Genomic DNA, 19,671 nt, shown 5'->3' on the forward strand with positions numbered 1-19,671 from the left:
CCCACAGTCGTCCCGTGGACTTGTATACACGTGAGATGATGAAACATGAAACTAAAAAAAATTAATTTAATAAATAAATGTAAGAAAAGTGGAAAAAATGGATGGAAAGAGTGATATTTAATGTATAAAATAAATATAATTAATAAAAAATATAAGAAATGTGGATAAAATATTAAGATCGATAAATATTTATTGATTGGGGGAAATGAGAATGAAATGCACGAGAATAATAGGTATAAGAATTGATATGCCAATAAAGAGTATACATGTCACCAAATTGCTACTTTAAACACAAAACATTTTGAGATTCAGATTCCTAAACTCATAATCATAAATCAAACGACTCATGGGTTGTATTTGTCAAAACAAATTTAGCTCGCAACGCGCTCATTCCTATCCATGGCATGCTCAAGATTTATAATTTAATGAGTTGAAGTTTTATCTCAGCTGAAAGATGCTGAGAATTCTCAAACAATTAGGCAGTGCACCAAATTTAAGAAATGCTCAAGAACAGGGACAATGACAAGTCAATGAAAATCCAATTTGATTATTCTACGGAAAGGAGACCAAGTCATTGATAGCTACTAAAACCAACTAATATATATCCATTACTAACAAACGCAGCAAGATAAACTACAACTAGACCAAACAACCTTCCAGCTAAGTTGATTTCACAGACTGAATCATGGCATAGAAATTGAAAGAGCTGACTTGTTCCTAGGGGCTTAAGCCTCCGCGAACCTATATGATCAAGGAAAAAACCATGTCAGATGGATGAGTTGATGCCAATATTAATTTACGCGAGAATTTTGTATTTACCCCAGTTCAGAGAGCTTCATGTGAGATACTGCGTAGTCCGCAAAGAATGCATCCTCATCCTGAAAAATAAGCACAAGCGATTAAGGGGTGAATTTGAGTTTACAATGCAGTGATAAAAACAGATTTAGTGACAAGTAACAAACAGCAGCATATTTCTCAACAAGGGGACGGAAGACAGGGTCTTTGAGAAGAGACTTGTCAGTTGGCAATTGGACAAGCCCTTCCTTCTCTCCAGACAAGAGCTCCCTGTCAGGAAATCAACAATTTAGGATTTACAAGAACCGCCTTAACTGAAAATTAAATTGTCAAGACTATCTGAAGCACTCACTTGAAGTACGAGTTATCGAAGATGCAAGGATTTCTTGTCCAGGGTCCTTCATACCCAGAACGTTCCTTATGACAGCTTCCCTGAAGGAAAGTATCAATAAAATCATGAAGGGAACAATTTTTATTTTTTTTAGGGAAAAGGAAACCACAGTTCACAGGAAAAAATTTAGAAACTTTAGGCTGAAGGCAACATATACCAGGGTATGGCCACCGGAGAGGACAACAATATCCTTGTCAGAAAGCCCCATTGCTTTTACAAACACATCTCTCAAATGGTCAGCTCCTGTAAAATACCGTTGAACATAGATTATTGACTCTGCTATATGATTGCTAATTATCAAGTAAAAAAAAAAATAACTTATGGTCGGGTCTATAATGTTTTGTTCACACTTTTACAACCATATTAACAAAATAGTTACAAAAAGGAAAATTATCATACTGACCCAATTCAGCATCGGGCAAGCGGCCTTCTTTTACTGGCTCATTTTGGTCCTGCAAGTGCAAATGTCTTTATTAAAACATCAATGACACAACCCTGTGTGAAATAATGGTATCTGACAAGCTAAATCAACAATTATTATGTGATTTATTTGTAAAAGAATACAAAACAACAGTTAGTAATGCCAACAGATCAGTGCTATGTCATCTGATGTTATCATGTCTTGGCGAAACAAAAAAATAACCAAGATAAAGAAAACAAACCTTTCTTCCTGGGTGAAATGGAATATCAGGTCCTCCGGTAAGTTGGACAGCAACTACTCCAGCCAACTACATTTAGTTCAAATCAATAACATAACAAAGTTGAATCAAGAAAACAGCTAGACAAGTTCAATGATGACAGAAGAGGAAAAATTGCAGAACACTGACAAATAGAAAGACACTAACATCAACCAAGATGCATCTAAGCAAAAAATATAAACACGTGAAGCAGCACCTGATATAAATCACCGTAAGAGATAATGGGAAACTGCTCCTTGATGGGCTCTAAAAGTTGCACAGCATTTTCAAGGCCATTGTTGGCATTATGAGATTGCTCAGCCTTGAATCTCATTGTTCCAAAAGGACCTCCGGTCTTGGTTTTAACGTCATAAGTACCCGCCGAGTGCCACCTACACGTATCAATCATGTGAAACCATACCATCTCTAAATTGAAGTTTCCATATATATATTAAAATCCAGTCGCAAATAAAAATGGAGGATAGAGTTGACATACGCGACACGAAGCATAATCCCAAAGCAGCCCTTAGAAGCAATGTACCCTCTTAGCTTCCTTGTGCACTTATCAACAGCAACCTTGTACTCCTCACTGACCTCTGGGTAGCTTTTTCCCATGGCTACAGTTTCACAACCAAATCAAACATTTATATATAGTCTACAGCAGTTGAGGAGCCAGCCCTATCAATGGGTACCAAAGAGTATATACTCTATATAATAACACATATAAAGACTAAAGAGTAATAAATTATACTCATACTCAATTACATGTTACAGAAAAGTTAGAGATGCATTCGGATGAAAACTATAAAGGATAATGCATAAGAAAGGCAAAACTATACCGAAACCTTTTCTAAAGGGAAACAGCGGAGAATGGACGAAATCAAAGGATTTTGAATCAATAGGATATCTCAAGAGTATAATTAGTTCACATTTGAATTTGTTTCAAAAGGAAAAACATATCGGAATCCTTTCTCACCATGCTTCGTAATATTATTAATAATTCCGAAAAGACTCATCCAATCATCTATTTATGAGAAAAAGAGAGCAGGATATTCTAGTGAAGCAAAAGGAAACCAAATGGATCACACATAAAGGCAAGCTATTAGAAAGACTCATTTGCATTGATACCAAGTACTGCAACATTGAAAATGAAGTGAACGATCATAATTTTCTACCAAACATAAACATCATAAAAGGCACATGAATTTCTTTATTAAAAAGCAAAACTCCAACGCTATAAATATACAAGATAATCAATGAAACGAAAGTAGTGTATACGTAAATAGTATGACATGCAGAGACGAAAATTGAAACATACAGATGAGGAGATTGGATAGAAGAAAATGCATACCTGAAAAGAGAGATGATGATCGCAGAGAAAATAACTGAACAAATGCCAAAGTGAAAGAGTAAGATATATAAATAACTGTAAGTATAGATGAGGGTTTATGAAGATCGGACGGCGGAAGATATGTTTTCTTCGCTACAATTAAGGGATTCAGTTAATCTTTCCCATCGACTATTTTTCGATAAATCTTTTCTTTTTCGTTTTCAAGAAAAGGGAAAATTATTTCTTTCAAATATGTACAGGGCCTTCTGACAAAAAAAATAACAGGAGTATTCAAGAAGCGTACGAGGATCAAGTTCAACAGCAATGACAGACTTTCCGGCTTCCAGAAGCTTCTTGGCTAGATTACCAGTACCAAGGGTCAATTTCAAGAATGATTTCGGGGTGTTTAATGCATGATATTTGAACAACAGAGTCAATTAGAAGTGAGTTTTTTATAACTCGTGACAATCGGTTATGTGACTTCAATTTTTATTTTTATATTTTGAAGTATGTGAATTGAATTATTTTTCAGAATCATATCACTTTATACTTATACATAACATTCTATATTATTCGATGATTTGTGAAACTGAATATTCGTACCATATTAATTTTTCCCACGATATCATAACTTTATACTGTATTATCAAATAAACTTAAGTTTGATTTTGTTTTACATTTTAATTTTCAAATAAAATACTTGACTAAATAAAGCTAAAAATTCAGATTGATTGAACTCGAACTAAATACAGGGGATTTCACTTTTGATTTAACCAAATATTTAAATTATTTCATTATCCGATCAATTTTACTTGTATGCATATTTCTAAGTGAATTTGCAATTATGTTTTAAAATTAAATTTTCTTAATAAAGTTAAACACCTGTAAAAAATCATAAAAAATAAATACAAACTTAAAATTTATTTTATCATCAACCACTATTTCCTCCACCCTAAAACATCAATCATTGTAATGTTTTTTCATTCAAGGTATATAGAAAAGATAAATTCTTAATTGTTTTTTCTGAACCGAAATTCAAAATTCACTTAAGAAATATTATCAAAATTTATATTTTGAAATACGCGAAAAATAAATAAATCGACCGCTAGACGCTGGTCTATCTATGAAAAGCAAAATAATATGCAAAAGAAGGGCCCTGTCCCTAATATTCTGCCCGCCGTTAGTCCGTTACAATCTAGGGCTCCCTTAAGCTTAAGTTCAAGTTTATTCTCTTGCGATTCGAATAAAAAAAAAAGATATTTTTGATTGTAATTGGTTCCTGCTTGTTTCTTGCTTGATTTTAACTCAAAGCTGCTGGTGATGGTCATCTGAATCAATGGATCTTTCTGTTCAAGAAGATGAATGGGGTATATCTCTTTGGCCTTTTTTTAGCAGCCCATTTAATTCAATTATTCAGTCTTTCTCTTATTTGTTTGTCAATTTATTTTTCCTATAGTTTTCATCTACTTAAATTCATGAATCATGATCACTTGTGAGCTTATTATGTGCACTTGTTTTGGATTGAAGAGTGGATCTTTTGGTGATTAGTAGTGTCTGGATTAGAAATTATAAGAATATTGGGGTTTCGTAATTCGAGCTCCTCGCAGCTGGGTCGAAAAAGCTTAGCTATTTTCCGATTTAATTAATCGGTTTTTTCTTTGTTGTGGGATTTTTTGGTATACAATATATTTGGGGATTTGCTAGGTACTTGTGAATTGTGATGGGGCAAAGTTTAGCCACTGGCTTGTTACAGATGAGATGAATGGGAGAGTGAGAACTTTTTGCTGTAGCTGGCAATCTGGCATCATCGTTTACACCTTCTTATGTTGTTTCACTGTATTGTTTGATCACAAAATCTACGTTAATATACTTGTTCCCTTATATGATATTCTTACCTAATACTTTAGGTTACTATTCTGATGTGATCGACCATTAGAATACAAATATGGTTCTTGATACCTTATGCTGCGCTTTGCTTTTTTACCTTGCGCAATGTGAGCTTAATGATAAAAAGAACACAGGTAATGCATTGATGGCTGTGTACCTGTATTTGGTCTATATCCGCTCAATCATTTAAATGATACTACTACTTCCCTCCTGATTTTGTTTTAACTCCCAGTCAATTGCCTGGGTTGTATATATACACATATGCATGTACTGATGGTTTGAATTTTCTTGAGTGTTGGTGTGCCCCATTAATAACATTATTCGCATAATTAGCATTGTCTGAGTGCTGCTGAGACATAATATTATTGTGACAGACACTGATGGATTTGAAATTCCAAGTTTGGGAATGGGAGGTTCTGAACAAGGTGAAGGTATAATTGATATTCCGGCAGCAGAAGAGTTAAAATCTTCATCCTTCAAGGTGACTGCCTAGACTTTTCAAGATTCTACACCAAATTTTCAAGCCATGATATTTTTTTCCAGCTCAAGTACTCATATTTTCTGAATTGTGTCGTCTTTAACTAAATTAATATGCCATAACCTGGGTTCTTGCACATGGTTAGGGTAATAAGGAGGAAAAAATATACCTTGGACCCCATGGAGCTCCTCCACAACAACCAAAGCAACAAGAACTTAATTCCTATGGTCGGAAGCAGAAGTTCAAGCAGAAACTGAAAGAGGCAGACCGAAAAAATAGTGGTTCCGGACGAGAAAATAAGTTAGAGAATTTGAGGGATCTTGTTGGTGGTGAAAAAACAGTTGTAAACGTGTCAAAGAATTCTCCCAGAGATTGGCTAGACCCACACTGTCATGAGTCTGAGTTTGAAAAGCACCGTGTGCAGTAAGATGTATTTGTGCATCTCAAAGATCGACTCTAGCCCTTCTCTTTGTGGGAGGAGGGAGTTTGTCTACACTCTACACCATGTATTTGACCATAATTGTCTGAATGTATGTGTTGATCATCTTACCATTTCAACTGGTTTAGCAAAGATCATCTTCTGTTGTGGCATTGACAAATTGGTGTCTAGTTGTGGCAGCATTGGCGACCCAATCAGGAAAGCCTGTGAGGTGGTGTGCTGCCATCGATAATTTATGTGTACTCCCTTGGTTTAAAACATGTCCTCCTGAGCCAAAAAAAAAAAAGAAGAATGTATTGTTATTTCCTTGCGAGTACTTGGTTAACATATTTTGCTGCGACACAGCTGCTAGATAATTTATATGATCGCTACAGCTTAAGCACGTTAACATGCACTGGTTTGCTTTACTAATCTGCTACCTGACTCAATGATGAAATTCAAAATTAAAATATAAATTAATCATGTCAGCTAATCCTCTTCTTCCCTTTCACCACATATATCTTAACTGAACCATGTTATTTGTTTAATTTTGGCCTCAAGAAAAATTTGAATATATTGCATCAAATGATGAAAACGACTTTTAGTTACATATCTTATGTATATACCTCAGGAATTAACAAAGCACGATGTTGCTGAAACAGCACATTTGCTCTTCCTTGTTCAGAAACTATGGCTAATTCTCCCAAGGATACAGGACATCAGTACGAAAGAAAATTTATTGGATTCTGTTTCTACGACTTGATAATGATTACTCCTCCGTCTCTTTCATTTCTTTACACTTTTTTTTATTGCTCGACATGCATTTTAAAGCACATATGAAACATAGTTTTATACTTTTTTCTTGAAATTTTTCTTTCTTTTTATATAAATTTAGATAGTAAACTTTTATTATAGAAAAAAAAAATCAATATTATTTATTAAACTATGTTTTATGAGAGCATTAAAATGCGTGTCAAGCCCCCGTCTCCCAACATAAACAATTGAGGGGAGGGAGTATGCTTTTTCACGTTTTTTTTTTGTTCGAGTTATTGTGTTTTTCAGAACTCGCAGGACCCTCAGAAAGAGAGAGCTCTGATGCCCATGCTTATTATATCCTGATGTATGTATTAATCCATAAAAATGCATACAAGGTTATAAGATTACTCAGATGCATCATATCCTCCTAAAAGCATGACTTTTGAAAGCCAACATTCCCAACAACTTGGTCTAGATTGACCGATTATTTAGCCAACTCAGAAAGTAAAACACTGAAGATATCTACAACAACACACATCTATAGTTACTTCCTTCTGTATAGCATCGGCAGCATCTTCTCTAAATCTGTCAGTTTCCTGTATAAGATGATTGAGCCAGCAAGATATCAGAGGGAGACAAAGTTCCAGACTGATCGACATCAAGATCTTCAAACTGTTCCATGATTGCTGTAATGTCTTCCTGGCAAATTTTCCCCATCTCTTTGAGCCTATGTATTATAAATTCAGCAGCCCTAAATATGTGAAAGTTAAACAAATCAGACAAGGCAAGAGTACTGTTCAATTATTAAGCACATAAGCACCAGATAATCTCCTAACCATAATTTATATTTTTTGACTGATTAATCCACATGAAAATATAACTAAACGCTAAAACTTAGAATAAGAAGAATGAACTGTTGGAGGGCGACGGTGATAGATTTATTGCTCATGGAAAGATTATATACCCAACAACTCCATCATCATCAATATCAGCAGCCTCCAAATCCACATTAGTGACCTTTTTTGCGAGTACCAACTTGACCAGTGCCCTTTGTCTGATTTCAGTGTTTACCTCGGCAATACAAAAGAAGAGTTGACCTAAGCAAATAGTACTCGTCAATATCCAAAATATTGCAAAAATACGCCCAGCTGCGGTAGAAAAGCTCTTGTCCCCATAACCTAGTGTTGTAATAGTTGAACAGACACAATAAAAAGCATCAATAAGGTCTAGTTTCTCAACTGTGGCAAGAAAGGCAGTCCCAGCAACTATAAGCACCACAAGAGCAGACAGTACCATAAAACACTTGTATCTCACCCTGTTGGTTTCAATCTCCTTCAGGATGTCCAATTCGCCAACCTTCTGATTTATATGCAATGCTCTAACTAACAAAAATTCCTGTTTCTCTACTAAGTAGTCGGCTGCACTGCTTAAAGCCAGACAAATTAAAGCCATCCCAGAGAAGACAAACACACAAGCGAGTAATTTTGAAGGTGTACTATCAGGCACAAGATCTCCATATCCAACGGTGGTCATTGTCACAATGCAGAAGTAAACAGAATCAAGAATTCCATTTGTTTTCAATCCCTTGATGTGGTCTCTAACAAGGTAGAAGCAAATGGTACCTGCAGCCAAGTAGAGGACTAGGAATATGAGGACTCTCTTCAAATTTGGGTGGAGGTTATCACGTAGGGACTTAGATCCGGCAAGTTGGCTATGGTCTTCAAATTCTGGAGGGATATATTCTGTTAACGGGAGGCTTTTACTATGGCCGAACCTCCTCCTTTGCGGAACTACTTGATTTATAGGAGTTGAAGGGTCTCTCAGGCCTGCCAGCAGGGGTACTTTTGCACTTTCATTGGCCATCTCAGTGATTACTGAATGGTGAACATATTCAGTGGCCTGCAGATACAAAAGATTGAATCCAGAATTATAAGAGAACAAATGATATATTGCCATAAAGCCAGATTCTTCAGATTTTTATATATACATGGTTTAATGTAATATGTATTAGAAGAAATATAGAATATGTCATTTATGTCCTGCTTTTTTTTTTTTTCTTTCGAATCTTATCTGTACCACTTATATATAATGGAATGCAAAGATACGTAGAGACGAAGTAGTATAATCAAATCAAAACAGACAGCATATTCAGGTTCCTTTACTTGGTGAGAATTGAATGAAAGATACAAACAAATTTTATGGAGAGAAAATTGAATAAGTGAAATAGTTGATGAACATGGAGGATGAAGATTGTAGGAAAAATGATGAAGAGATGGAATGGAGCATTCCTTTCAAAACATGTGGGTTAGAATTTTAGTTCAAAATGAAAATTATAAACATTTTCCCCAATCTTCCCCAAATAAGAGTATAAATTTCATTCCATTTCCACCTCATTCTTCCATCCAAGTGAACCCAGCCGCAGATTCTTTAATTAGTTAATCTGATGTGCTCTTCATTTGTCGGAATGGTAGAAGCATTAATGTGATATGATTTTTACTCTGCTTATGCAAGAGAAGAATAAAAGATGTATTCATGTAATGATGGCTCCTGCATAACATGATTTCAGTATAGCTGTATTAATTATGACTACAACCAGATGCGATGACATGAAATATGAGTCATTCTGCAATGCTTTTATTAAGTACCTAAAGGCTCACAACTTATTAGCACCCTCGTGAAAGAGATACTACAAGTACTCGCCAACTGTATACAAGTGTTTCTATGTAAAAGGTGAGTGATACATTTCCCCCCACCCCAATTCTGTTTGCTCACCCAGTCACCCGAAGTCTTAGTATTATATCTAAGTTCTTTATAACCGCAAAACATTAACGTGTTATGACGCAGGGACGTGGTAATATGGTGGTCTGGTTACCATGATAACACTAGATCTAATATGAACTCCAAAAATGGCATGTTAATGAGTAATTAGACTTATATAGTTTAATACTGTAATTGCAGAGCATAATTTTATTGCAACTATGATGCTAAAGTTGAAAGGAACCCTGTATTTTTATGACAGATTTAAAGAAGTGAAAGTAATATAGAGATGTGTAACTTGGGTTGACACCCCAACACAAGAGACCATAAAGGAATAACCCGGTGATTAACACGGGTCAGTTTAATTAATCTACTCGAGCTCGACCCATAGACTAGGATGTAACTGAGTCAAGCTATTTACTATATACTAAATCCCGAGAATATACCGGAACTCAACTCCACAATAATTGAGTCGATCTTGATTAGTTCAAGTAGTTTATCGGATTTACCTCGAGTATCAAAGTATTTGACTCCTGAAGCATTCAAGCACAAAGTACTTTTAATTTAAATTCTAATGGAACATATATACACCTCATATAAGATAATCAGAATTAATTTGTGATACACATATAAATTGACTTGGACTTCCGAATTTTTAGCCGGTCTCGGGCTTGATATCGTTTGTCGGCGCGTTGTCCTTTTATACTTTCTATATAAAGATAGTAAGGTTTCTTGACTTCCCAAAAACAAGGACCATAAAAACAAAGGTCCTGGTGGCTGGTCCCCAGCAATCAGGTACTCGTTTGTGATACACATATAAATTGACTTGGACGTCCGAATTTTTGGCCGGTCTCGGGCTTGATATCGTTTGTCGGCACGTTGTCCTTTTATACTTTCTATATAAAGATAGTAAGGTTTCTTGACTTCCCAAAAACAAGGACCGTAAAACAAAGGTCCTGGTGGCTGGTCCCCAGCTATCAGGTACTCGGGACCTTTTAAGTGACCTATTATTTTTTGGCTGTTAGATAAATATCCAGCGGCCAGGATTATAACTGTTATAATCTTGGCTGTTGGATGACCGTAAAACAATATGCCATTTAAAAGGTCCCCATCACATGAGTGCTGGGGACTAGGACCTGGACCTGTAAAACAATAGTCTATTCAGAAAATAATCAAATATATGATCCGGCCAAATCCTCCTCCTAGAGGTTTACAGAGTGTAACTTGACATATTATTAGAGCAGAGATGCCCTTTTCGACCCAAAAATAGGCTTTTTCGAGTGGAGGGAAGTGTTAAATATTATATACGATCCGGTTAAATTCACCTCCTAACACCTTCCACTCCGGGAGAACCGGTAACTTATCACAAACTATTACATTTGTACCACATTTATATGTAAGTAAATCAGAACAGATAGGAACTAAAGCAAATGGACAGACAAAATGAACTTAAACTTAATTATTTTCATCAAACCAAAACAAACTACAACATAACATCTAGAATTTGTACGGGCTCGAATCTCAATGATGCTACTACAATGTAAATGGGGAAAAACATCATATGATACAAAAACTACTGCAGAACAAAAAGCAATATGAAACTAATATATATGGACATGTATATTTGAACAAGGAAAGATCTGAGGTTTACCTGTTACAGAGAGGATAGACAGCAATTTGAGGGTTCTTCTATCTCTGTGCGGAAGCTCTGTTCGCTAAAATAAAGTACAAGAAGGAAAGAACTAGATAAATATGTGTGACTGCTTTATTTGTCACGATGACGTTGAAAAGCATCGGTGTTAATTTTTGACTTTATTTTCTTTTTTATTGCTTGCTTGTGGTGTCGGTCCGTGGAATGGAATGCACCGTTTTTTCATTTGTTGTGAATTGTGAATTTGTGATCGATAATGGATGTACTTTCACATCCGACTATAATGAACTACAAATTTCCCCAACCATTTTATTGAAATAAAAGAAAAGGAAAAGGCAACTATATTGATAAATATTTCTATCTTTTACGAGAATGAAAGTAAAAAACTTCGGAAAAATAAGGAGCAATTTTGCTAAATACTTGAGGTGGCAGAGAAATTAAACAGTGAATGTAAGAATAAAATGTACTATCATTTTGCACGTGTTTGAATTTCTAATGGGTCTTATTTCACAAAAAAAATAATAGAATTTTATGTATTTTTTTTTATCAAAAATAAGTCTTTATTTCTGAAAATAAATAGTCGAACGGTCACGATATTTGTTATAAGATGAGGTCTTATTAAGATTATTTAGTACCAGACATCATCCTAAATACTCGGTCACATATAAGACACAGATATATATAATGTTCATAATATTGAATTTTTTTATCATAATTTTGAAAAATAAGGTCCCAAATCTCACAATAACAGTTGAAAATGTAACATCGTCTAGTATTTTCATGAAAAAAAATAATTGGAAACGTTACTTGGAGTTGGATTTTCAACTCGAAACGTTACCACTAGTTGCGTTTTCAACGGAAAAAACTACACGATATAGTATTTCAGGATGATATTTGAGACTGTCTTCCGAAATGTGATATTTAGGGCAGTGCTACTTCATTTTGTGAGAAAAACATTATTTCCAAGATAATCAGTTTTGATAAGAGATAACAATTTTCATCACATATTTTCTATAAAATCAAAATCATGTGTTGAAATGATTTAATTATCAATATATTCGGAAATTATGCTTATAAAAAAACAATTTTTAACATACTCATTAGAGAAGTACTGTGTATCGATGAATGACATACATCTACAACGTGGAACATGTTAAATGATATGGAATTTTTTAGTGTGTGCACCAATAACTAATTTTAAATGAGATGATATGTTTTTATTTACTCCAATCATATTCATATTAATAATAATGGTTCATACATGTACATAAAGTCTTATCGATCAAATTCTTCCACCTAAATGAAAACTAAGTAGTGACACACATCAAAAATCCTAGATAATATATATATATATATATATATATATATATATATATATATACTATATATTAATTTTTAAACTAGTTTTTAAACTAGTAACACATGCTAGGGAGTGATTTGTGAGTTTTGAAGACATTAGAATAATAAATTTGAAAAAAAATTGGCGGAATTCAAACTATATTATTAACAATTATTTATAAATTTAATTTTTTTAGCCATTTCGATATTTACATCTTGTATTAAAGATCTCATCCTTCATTTAAAAATATATTACTCCTTTTAAACTATTCTCTCTAAACCTGATCATTACAATTTTGCACTCATCCAACCATTTTTAAACTTCCCTCGTGCTTCTATTAATTCTAATCATTTTTATTCATACACATTATCTTATCCTCGATCCCACAACAGGAATACAGGAAAACAAACTTTATTCGTATGCAAAAGGTCCAAAGACTAACTGCATCCATTTTCATGTTAGAAAATGGAGGGAAACAATTCAATCTCGCGCCCATCCGATATGTTGATCAGAATCAAGGGTAACAACTCAAACTCATCTTTCAGCACATTTCGAGATCACTTAGATATGTAATTTCAGCTCATTACAGTTTGATTAATCGAACTTGTAGTTGATCTAATTATACTATCTGAGTAATTTCAGATTTTACTCGATCGATAATCAAAGGTATGTGTAAGGAACAATCTTCTTTTGTTGTGCACATTGATCGATTCAGGAACTACTGTACTGACTCTTCTGGTCACTGGTATGTTATTGCACCTATTGTACTTTCAAATTCATCTCTCTCCGTGTGTGTGTGTGTGAGGGAGAGAGAGAGGATTTAGTTATGTAATAGCGATATTTTTATGTTTAATTGCCTGCTTATTTTTCTGGTAATGTGAAGAGTGAAATGATTATATTTTAAAGATTTAATTAATTAACTTGAATTCAAGTGAAATGAATGGTGGAATATACGTTATTATAAGTAATTTTGCTGACCCTGCAGTCTAATTAATTGAAGTACACCTCTGGTGCTCTGTTAGGAGGTCGGCAAAATTTGGTGCTATTTGTGCAGAATTGGAATTTGGACATTGTATGAGAGTAAAATGCGCCAAGGAACTAACCGTTCCAGGCCTTTTGATCTACAGGAGAACGAATACTTTAGTCGGAAGTAAATGATCATTTTATCCTATACCAATTTTATTTTATGTCCAAGTGAAAGCAACCCAAGCACTAATAACAAGCGAAATGGAGTTTTTATATCAGACTTGTTAAAATTTTATATCAAATTTAATGGATCCCAAATTTATACTACGGAACGTGAGCTGTTTTTTCTTAGATAATACTGTCTTTTTAGTTGTGGGAATTACTAGTTTAAGACTTTCACGTCAAAAGTTGACAATATTGACCTTTTAAAAAAATTGTAGCTGTGTGAATAATGATAAACACACTAGTGACTGCTCAACTCAGGGATGTGTTATGTTGTAATGTTTTAACTTCTAAGTTACCTGTCCTTTTAGCTGTGAACAAATTATTCAGCAGTTGATTGCATAAGCACCATGTTGTGTGGAATGTAAGTGGTTATTGATGTGTGGGTGTGTGCAGTTGCTGCAGTTCTGATACGGCCAAGGGAAAGGAGCTTATAACACTACAACGTGAATGTCATGTTCATCGGCTGGGTGAGTGTTAGTCATGATTATGTTTGTATCAGTTTCGTCATGTAAACTACCTTACGCTGTAAATCAATCAGAGTTTCCTCTTTCATATCACAAGTGTTAGATAGAAATAAAAATATTGAAATTTAGTAGTATCTACTTTATGCTGTAAATTTACCATAGAGTTTCCTCTTTCATACCACAAGTATAAGTAGAAAAAAAAAATGAAATTTCAGTAGAAGGTTTTTAATGGCCTCGTCAATTTTCAGATGTCTTGCTAAGAGTGCTGCTGATTGTTCAGCAACTTCTGCAAGAAAACAAGCATGGCTCAAAGAGGGATATATTCTACATGCATCCATCTGTTTTTAGAGGTGAAATTGTAATTCTCCTTTGTTTTCTTCTTCTTCTCTTTGTGTGTGTGTGTGTGGTGGACTGGTGGGGGGGGGGGGGGGGGGGGGGATGCCTCATCAGCTAATTTTCTAGGTGGATTGCTTTGTATTTATGAATAACACTTTTAACCATATTACTTCAATGTGTACCACATTATTGGTTTAATTCCAAGCCAGAACTTCCCTCCCAGAATATCTCTCACTTTAATTTACTCGGAACAGAACAGTCGGTGGTTGACCGTGCAATCAATGACATCTGCATCCTTCTGCAGTGCAGTCGCCACAATCTGAATGTAGTATGTAAAAAGTTCCACCTGCTGTTTTTTCTGTTCTATTATTTTGTTATTACTGTTACAGCTCAAGTAGTCGTCGTTACTTGAGGGAATGCTGAAGATGACCTCATAAGAAATGTCCAGTAAACATGACTCTAGTTTTGCCACTTTGTCTTTTATTTCTTTTCAGGAAGAAAGAATGATGTATGCCAATTCTTAGGGATCAATACTACATAACAATTTTCCTCGATTAAACTAAAGTGTGTTGTATTAAACTATGAAATGCTAGTGCTACTCCTGTGCTTTTTATCCTACTACTTTGTTTCTAAAGATACAGAGGAGGCCAGTAGTAGTGAATAAATAAAAAATGTGCATGTGAGAAATAATAATAATTTTCCAAAACAATTTGAATGTCCTCATGGTACCAAAATTAACTGATGTTGGCGTGAAATAAATTATATACCTTAGCCACTTACAAAGATATCAGAAATTACTTGCAGCCAGTCAGGAGAACACAACACAGTAGGGTTGTATATGTGAAAATTGTGATTCCTTTCAGCTCTGAAATAAACTTGACATCTCATATTTTTGATTTTATGTTTACTTTTGCAGGTGTCTGTTGGGAAAGGGTAACAAATACTCTATGATTATGCTGATAGTTTCTGTATACTGTGACAAGCAGGTTACATCTCATGGGTGTAGCTGACATGCTCTTGTTCGATCTATGGATATGATTTTTTTTTTCTAATAGATTGGTGATGGGATGGCTAAGATTCTCAGAAGCTGGAAGGATATTTGATTGCATTAACAGTCCCAATTCTGTGAGAACAAGCATCATTAGTTACTATAACATTATAAATAACAGAAACTGATGCTTGTTTGTTTACTTCAGGCTCATCCTGTTCCGGTGAACGTTGAAGACGTAAAAGGTATCCATAAATACAATATCATCATCTTGATATGATTTTACAATACCTCCATTAGAGATTATATACAGTGATGTTGATATACAAGAATTGTTCTAAATCACTTTAATCTTTGCTTAAGTCTTCTTTCCAGAGTTCCTGCTGTTGTGAAGCAGGTAATTAGAACAGAATTGTGCAGCTTGCCTCTTTGCTAATTTTTCTTCTTCTTTTTTGGGACAGATATCATGAGTGTTGCCAAATATATATTGATTGTGGAGAAAGAATCAGGTCAAACATTTCTTAGGCAGACTGCCATTATCATTGTTCTTAACTTAAAATGTAAGTAACTATTCAATTGGTTTAATGCAGTTTTTCAGCGACTATCCAATGATCAGTTCTGCAAGAAAAACCAGTGTATTGTCATCACAGTAAGTGTACTATTAATTGCTAGTTGCTGTATAATCTCGAAATACTGCTAACTTTGCTTTTCCAACAGGGAAGAGGTTATCCAGATGTTCCCACAAGAAGGTCGCCTCATTACTGTGCTTGCATTGTATTCTTTATACTTAAAAATGAGCACAATGAGAATACAGTTGCTGTGCGTCCGTCTGTTTTGGAACAGGTTTCTGCGGCTCATCATTGAAAAGTTGTGCCTGCCTACATATTGCTTAGTAGATTGTGATCCATATGGCTTTGACATCTTGACTACATATCGATTTGGTTCAATGGTGAGGTTTCTCGTGGTTTTGTAGTTATACTACTGACTGTCTACTGAAACTTATTTGGTGCTTGTTTTATCTATATTCTTAAAGCAAATGGCATTTGATGCAAAATTTCTACGTATAAGCAATATACAATGGATTGGAGTATTTATTTCTGATGTGGATAGATTTAGTCTTCCGCAACACTGTCTACTTCCTTTGACCAATGAAGGTGAGATTCACGAATTCTGTTTGAAACTACAATATTTTTCATGCTCTCTTCTTAATATTTACGTGTCATCCAACGGAGCCCAGCGAAGGCCACTCTTTTTTAATCTGTTCTGTGGCTCTCTTTTTCTGGATGTTTAAATTGCTTTTATAACTATAGATGTTTTAAAAGAAAATCTAAGATTATGATTATATTATCCAATTTACATTTGATAGACAGTAGGTGGAAAGCAATTTCTAATGACAATCTGTATTGAATTTGAGTTCTTTTTGCTGTATCCTGCATAAATTTAAAGACAAGTCGAGAACTGAAGCATTGTTGCGTAGATGTTACTTGGAAAGAGAAGTGCCAGAATGGAGGTGTGACACAAGTTTATTTGTAAATACTTGTAACTGATTCTTTCTGCTATTGTTATTAAATCTATTGGCACTGCAACCAGTTCTTTTTCATTTATTTGGTGTTGCTTTTGAAGGTTGGAGCTGGAGTTGCTGATGCAAAGAGGAGTCAAATTTGAGATTGAAGCATTGTCAGCACACTCACTTTCTTTCTTGTCAGAGGTTTATGTGCCATCTAAGATTAAAGGTGAATTGCAAATGTAAAATTCCTTCTTTTTTGCTGTAATACAGTGTTTGCTAGATCCTTAAAGCTCTTATGATATCGTACTCAGATAATATTGTTGGGATCATTTTGAGTCCTGACAATTGTTCCCAGTCAAACCTAAAATTGTAATTCTGAATTGCAAATTGTTCACCCTGCTTTAGAGATCATAAAACAAGTTGTAGATACAACACACACAGGCATATATACAAGGCATTTCAGACGAAATAAATACTAAATTCTTATGATTGAAACTTAGCAAGTTCCTCGGCAACGAATAAGGAGAGCCAAAACTAGTTATAAACTTAAATCATATAAGAACAAAGAAAAATTGCATCTGACATGAATCATAATATAAATCTCTGGTCCTGTACGCCATCAGAAAATCCTCTGTTAATTTGTGTAAGAGAAGTCCATCCCTCCAATCCTTCAAGCAGTTGAAAGCTGTTATGAAGAAAATATGATGTCCTCATTAAACACCCTTATAGAAAGGTGAGGAAAAAATCTATATGCCAAAATCTATATAAAATAATAAAATCAATATATTTTCAACCCAGACTCAATTTCTGAAAGATGAGATAAAAAACATACATCTGCCAAAGTATATATAACAATGTAAAATATCTGTAGTTGAGAAGAGAAGTTTACTCTTATTCTTTTCAAATGTGATGAATGGTTTTAAAACCTCGGTTTCTTCGATGATTCTGATTCAAACGTCTTGTTCTCTCACAAATTTTGCAGCTGAACCCAGTACACAACAACTCGGATCTGCAACGCAAACAAAACGACCCTCCACACTTGGAGCACAACCTCTTGGTACCAAATCCCCTTCTATCAACCGTGAACACTCCTTCACAATCGTCAGACGGACATTCAATCTCCCGTGCATTCTCCAAAGCATAAATTTCAGTCAAAGCATTTGTCCATCTTTCATACACTTTTTCCGGAATTAAGTTGCTGCAAAACTCTGGCTTCAAAACAGCTCTGCACTTGGAGCTTGGACACTTAACTTGTCTAACATTTTCTTGAATTTTCTTCTGGAGATGACTCCCAATGCAATCTCCACAGAATCTGTGATGGCACTTGGGAACATGAATGGAATCGGTGACTGAGATCACATCCATGCATACGTCACAACTCACAGTTGATGGTCCCCCTTTTTTTTCTTCTCTCCTTTGTTTTTTGTTACTCACTTCAACTCTTCCCTCTATAACTGTTATCATTTGATCATATATCTGTTTTTGTTTCTTGTCATCTACTTCTGATCTTTCCTCTCTATCCATTGTTGTGAATATAGTATTCTAATTTACACACACAAATGCTAACTCTCTGTGCTGATGGGGTTTAGTTTATGCTCTGGGCTATGGAGAGTATTATGATAAAGGTAATTACTAGTTACCTTATTAATCTAGCTGGAGAATATGCTAATAAGAGACATGGTAACAGTTAGTTTCTTTATGTGCAGACTCTTTTAGTACGTGGAACTCTTTTAGATAAAGAATTCTGCGTACAAATTTTAATTTGGGTCATTTGTTAACTCCTGTTCCTAAAAAACACTTTTGAAGTAAATTTTTAAGATGGGTATAAAAACAGTACTAACTAGAAGTTAACTTTAGACAAAATATTTGACGGTTGTAAGCAAATATTTACTTACTGTATTTAATATTGGATATATTTATGTTTCTTTGTTAGAAAATTACTCATTTTCTAAAATGAGGAGTCTAGATAAAATGTTGCAAGATATCGGGTGATATTCTATACATTTTGATGGAATTTTATAAAGGTTAAAAAGTACACAAAAGGATCTTATAAAATCTATTTCTAAAAAAACCATCAGGAAGTAGAATCGAATTTTAATAAATTTTACATTATTTCATCAGAATTTTTAACATATTTTAAAATTATTAAATAAATTTTATAATGTACTTTAAAATTTTAGTTGAATATCTTGAAATTTTGATATAATTTTGAAAATTTTGAGTTGAATACACGCAAATTTCAAAAATTAAAAAATTTTAAAAATATCAATTGAATACACCACCCCTTTAGGCCTTTACCTATACATTTGTGCTACAAATATATAATAATAATTTATACTAGACTAAAGTGTAGGACAAGCACGATTCTATTAATCTAAATAAATATTAACAGTTTAACTTATCATAAAAGTATACCATCTTTTTTGAACTTAATATATCAATTCTAATTCTGAACAAAATGACCAGACCCATTAATTAAATTTAATTCTAACTCAAAATAAATTGGCCAAAGACCATAAATTAAGCGAATTATAAAATTTTAACAAATTGGAGTTGATTTATGAAGGCATAATATTATTATCATTCGCTGAAAATGACTTCTAACCTATACCCCGATTACTCAAAAATAAAAAAGCGGACATATTCGTGATTTCAGTTTTTATAATAATACAAAAAACCACAAAGCCGACAAAACAGGAAATGGTA

The 19,671-nt window shown here is 34.2% G+C and overlaps 4 protein-coding genes across 6 annotated transcripts; 2 read left to right on the top strand and 2 right to left on the bottom strand.

Annotated features, from left to right (window-relative positions):
• Positions 1-501: 501 nt before the first annotated feature.
• Positions 502-3,623, bottom strand: LOC108221051 (L-ascorbate peroxidase, cytosolic). 2 transcript variants are annotated; one of them, XM_017394952.2, is made up of 11 exons: positions 3,498-3,623; positions 3,215-3,248; positions 2,360-2,480; positions 2,081-2,255; positions 1,849-1,914; positions 1,590-1,638; positions 1,344-1,429; positions 1,148-1,227; positions 963-1,065; positions 820-878; positions 502-741 (listed from the first exon to the last, which is right to left on the bottom strand). In XM_017394952.2, exons 3-11 carry the CDS (start codon positions 2,476-2,478, stop codon positions 726-728), a joined length of 753 nt encoding a protein of 250 aa, XP_017250441.1. In that variant the 5' UTR covers positions 2,479-2,480; positions 3,215-3,248; positions 3,498-3,623; the 3' UTR covers positions 502-725. The 2 variants fall into 2 exon arrangements, with proteins under 2 accessions (XP_017250441.1, XP_063949010.1); XM_064092940.1 differs by lacking the exon at positions 3,498-3,623 and having other exon boundaries at positions 3,215-3,365.
• A 722-nt stretch (positions 3,624-4,345) lies between these two features.
• Positions 4,346-6,116, top strand: LOC108220640 (uncharacterized). The gene is made up of 3 exons (XM_017394452.2): positions 4,346-4,560; positions 5,455-5,561; positions 5,704-6,116. The coding sequence occupies exons 1-3, from the start codon at positions 4,530-4,532 to the stop codon at positions 5,983-5,985; spliced, it is 420 nt and encodes a 139-aa protein (XP_017249941.1). The 5' UTR covers positions 4,346-4,529; the 3' UTR covers positions 5,986-6,116.
• A 962-nt stretch (positions 6,117-7,078) lies between these two features.
• LOC108219999 (two-pore potassium channel 1) lies at positions 7,079-11,283 on the bottom strand. The gene is made up of 3 exons (XM_017393625.2): positions 11,141-11,283; positions 7,697-8,631; positions 7,079-7,483 (listed from the first exon to the last, which is right to left on the bottom strand). The coding sequence occupies exons 2-3, from the start codon at positions 8,593-8,595 to the stop codon at positions 7,321-7,323; spliced, it is 1,062 nt and encodes a 353-aa protein (XP_017249114.1). The 5' UTR covers positions 8,596-8,631; positions 11,141-11,283; the 3' UTR covers positions 7,079-7,320.
• Positions 11,284-12,841: 1,558 nt separating this feature from the next.
• LOC108222030 (meiotic recombination protein SPO11-1-like) lies at positions 12,842-18,795 on the top strand. 2 transcript variants are annotated; one of them, XM_064078817.1, is made up of 16 exons: positions 12,842-12,999; positions 13,122-13,224; positions 14,064-14,137; positions 14,383-14,484; positions 14,725-14,798; positions 15,387-15,403; positions 15,526-15,595; positions 15,667-15,703; positions 15,920-15,967; positions 16,049-16,107; positions 16,176-16,207; positions 16,302-16,407; positions 16,492-16,612; positions 16,905-16,968; positions 17,082-17,204; positions 17,948-18,084. In XM_064078817.1, exons 1-16 carry the CDS (start codon positions 12,945-12,947, stop codon positions 17,949-17,951), a joined length of 1,089 nt encoding a protein of 362 aa, XP_063934887.1. In that variant the 5' UTR covers positions 12,842-12,944; the 3' UTR covers positions 17,952-18,084. The 2 variants fall into 2 exon arrangements, with proteins under 2 accessions (XP_063934887.1, XP_063934886.1); XM_064078816.1 differs by having other exon boundaries at positions 12,844-12,999; positions 17,082-17,191; positions 17,948-18,795.
• The last annotated feature ends 876 nt before the right edge of the window (positions 18,796-19,671 follow it).

The sequence above is a fragment of the Daucus carota genome, chromosome 5, assembly GCF_001625215.2.
Source record: "Daucus carota subsp. sativus chromosome 5, DH1 v3.0, whole genome shotgun sequence".
In the NCBI taxonomy this organism is placed as follows: Eukaryota; Viridiplantae; Streptophyta; class Magnoliopsida; order Apiales; family Apiaceae; genus Daucus; species Daucus carota.

What these genes read in the sequence shown, in the direction of transcription:
- LOC108219999 (XM_017393625.2), bottom strand. Translation starts at nt 8,595, where the DNA reads ATGGCCAATGAAAGTGCAAAAGTACCCCTGCTGGCAGGCCTGAGAGAC. An exon ending in GATGATGATGGAGTTGTTGG is followed by an intron (nt 7,484 to 7,696) that starts GTATATAATCTT and finishes TCACATATTTAG; the next exon opens with GGCTGCTGAATTTATAATAC.
- LOC108222030 (XM_064078816.1), top strand. Translation starts at nt 12,945, where the DNA reads ATGGAGGGAAACAATTCAATCTCGCGCCCATCCGATATGTTGATCAGA. An exon ending in ACTGACTCTTCTGGTCACTG is followed by an intron (nt 13,225 to 14,063) that starts GTATGTTATTGC and finishes GGGTGTGTGCAG; the next exon opens with TTGCTGCAGTTCTGATACGG. An exon ending in CCAGATGTTCCCACAAGAAG is followed by an intron (nt 16,208 to 16,301) that starts GTCGCCTCATTA and finishes GTTTTGGAACAG; the next exon opens with GTTTCTGCGGCTCATCATTG.
- LOC108221051 (XM_017394952.2), bottom strand. Translation starts at nt 2,478, where the DNA reads ATGGGAAAAAGCTACCCAGAGGTCAGTGAGGAGTACAAGGTTGCTGTT. An exon ending in GGGATTATGCTTCGTGTCGC is followed by an intron (nt 2,256 to 2,359) that starts GTATGTCAACTC and finishes TGATACGTGTAG; the next exon opens with GTGGCACTCGGCGGGTACTT. An exon ending in TCTCCGGTGGCCATACCCTG is followed by an intron (nt 1,228 to 1,343) that starts GTATATGTTGCC and finishes ACTTTCCTTCAG; the next exon opens with GGAAGCTGTCATAAGGAACG.
- LOC108220640 (XM_017394452.2), top strand. Translation starts at nt 4,530, where the DNA reads ATGGATCTTTCTGTTCAAGAAGATGAATGGG. An exon ending in TGTTCAAGAAGATGAATGGG is followed by an intron (nt 4,561 to 5,454) that starts GTATATCTCTTT and finishes TTATTGTGACAG; the next exon opens with ACACTGATGGATTTGAAATT. An exon ending in TAAAATCTTCATCCTTCAAG is followed by an intron (nt 5,562 to 5,703) that starts GTGACTGCCTAG and finishes GCACATGGTTAG; the next exon opens with GGTAATAAGGAGGAAAAAAT.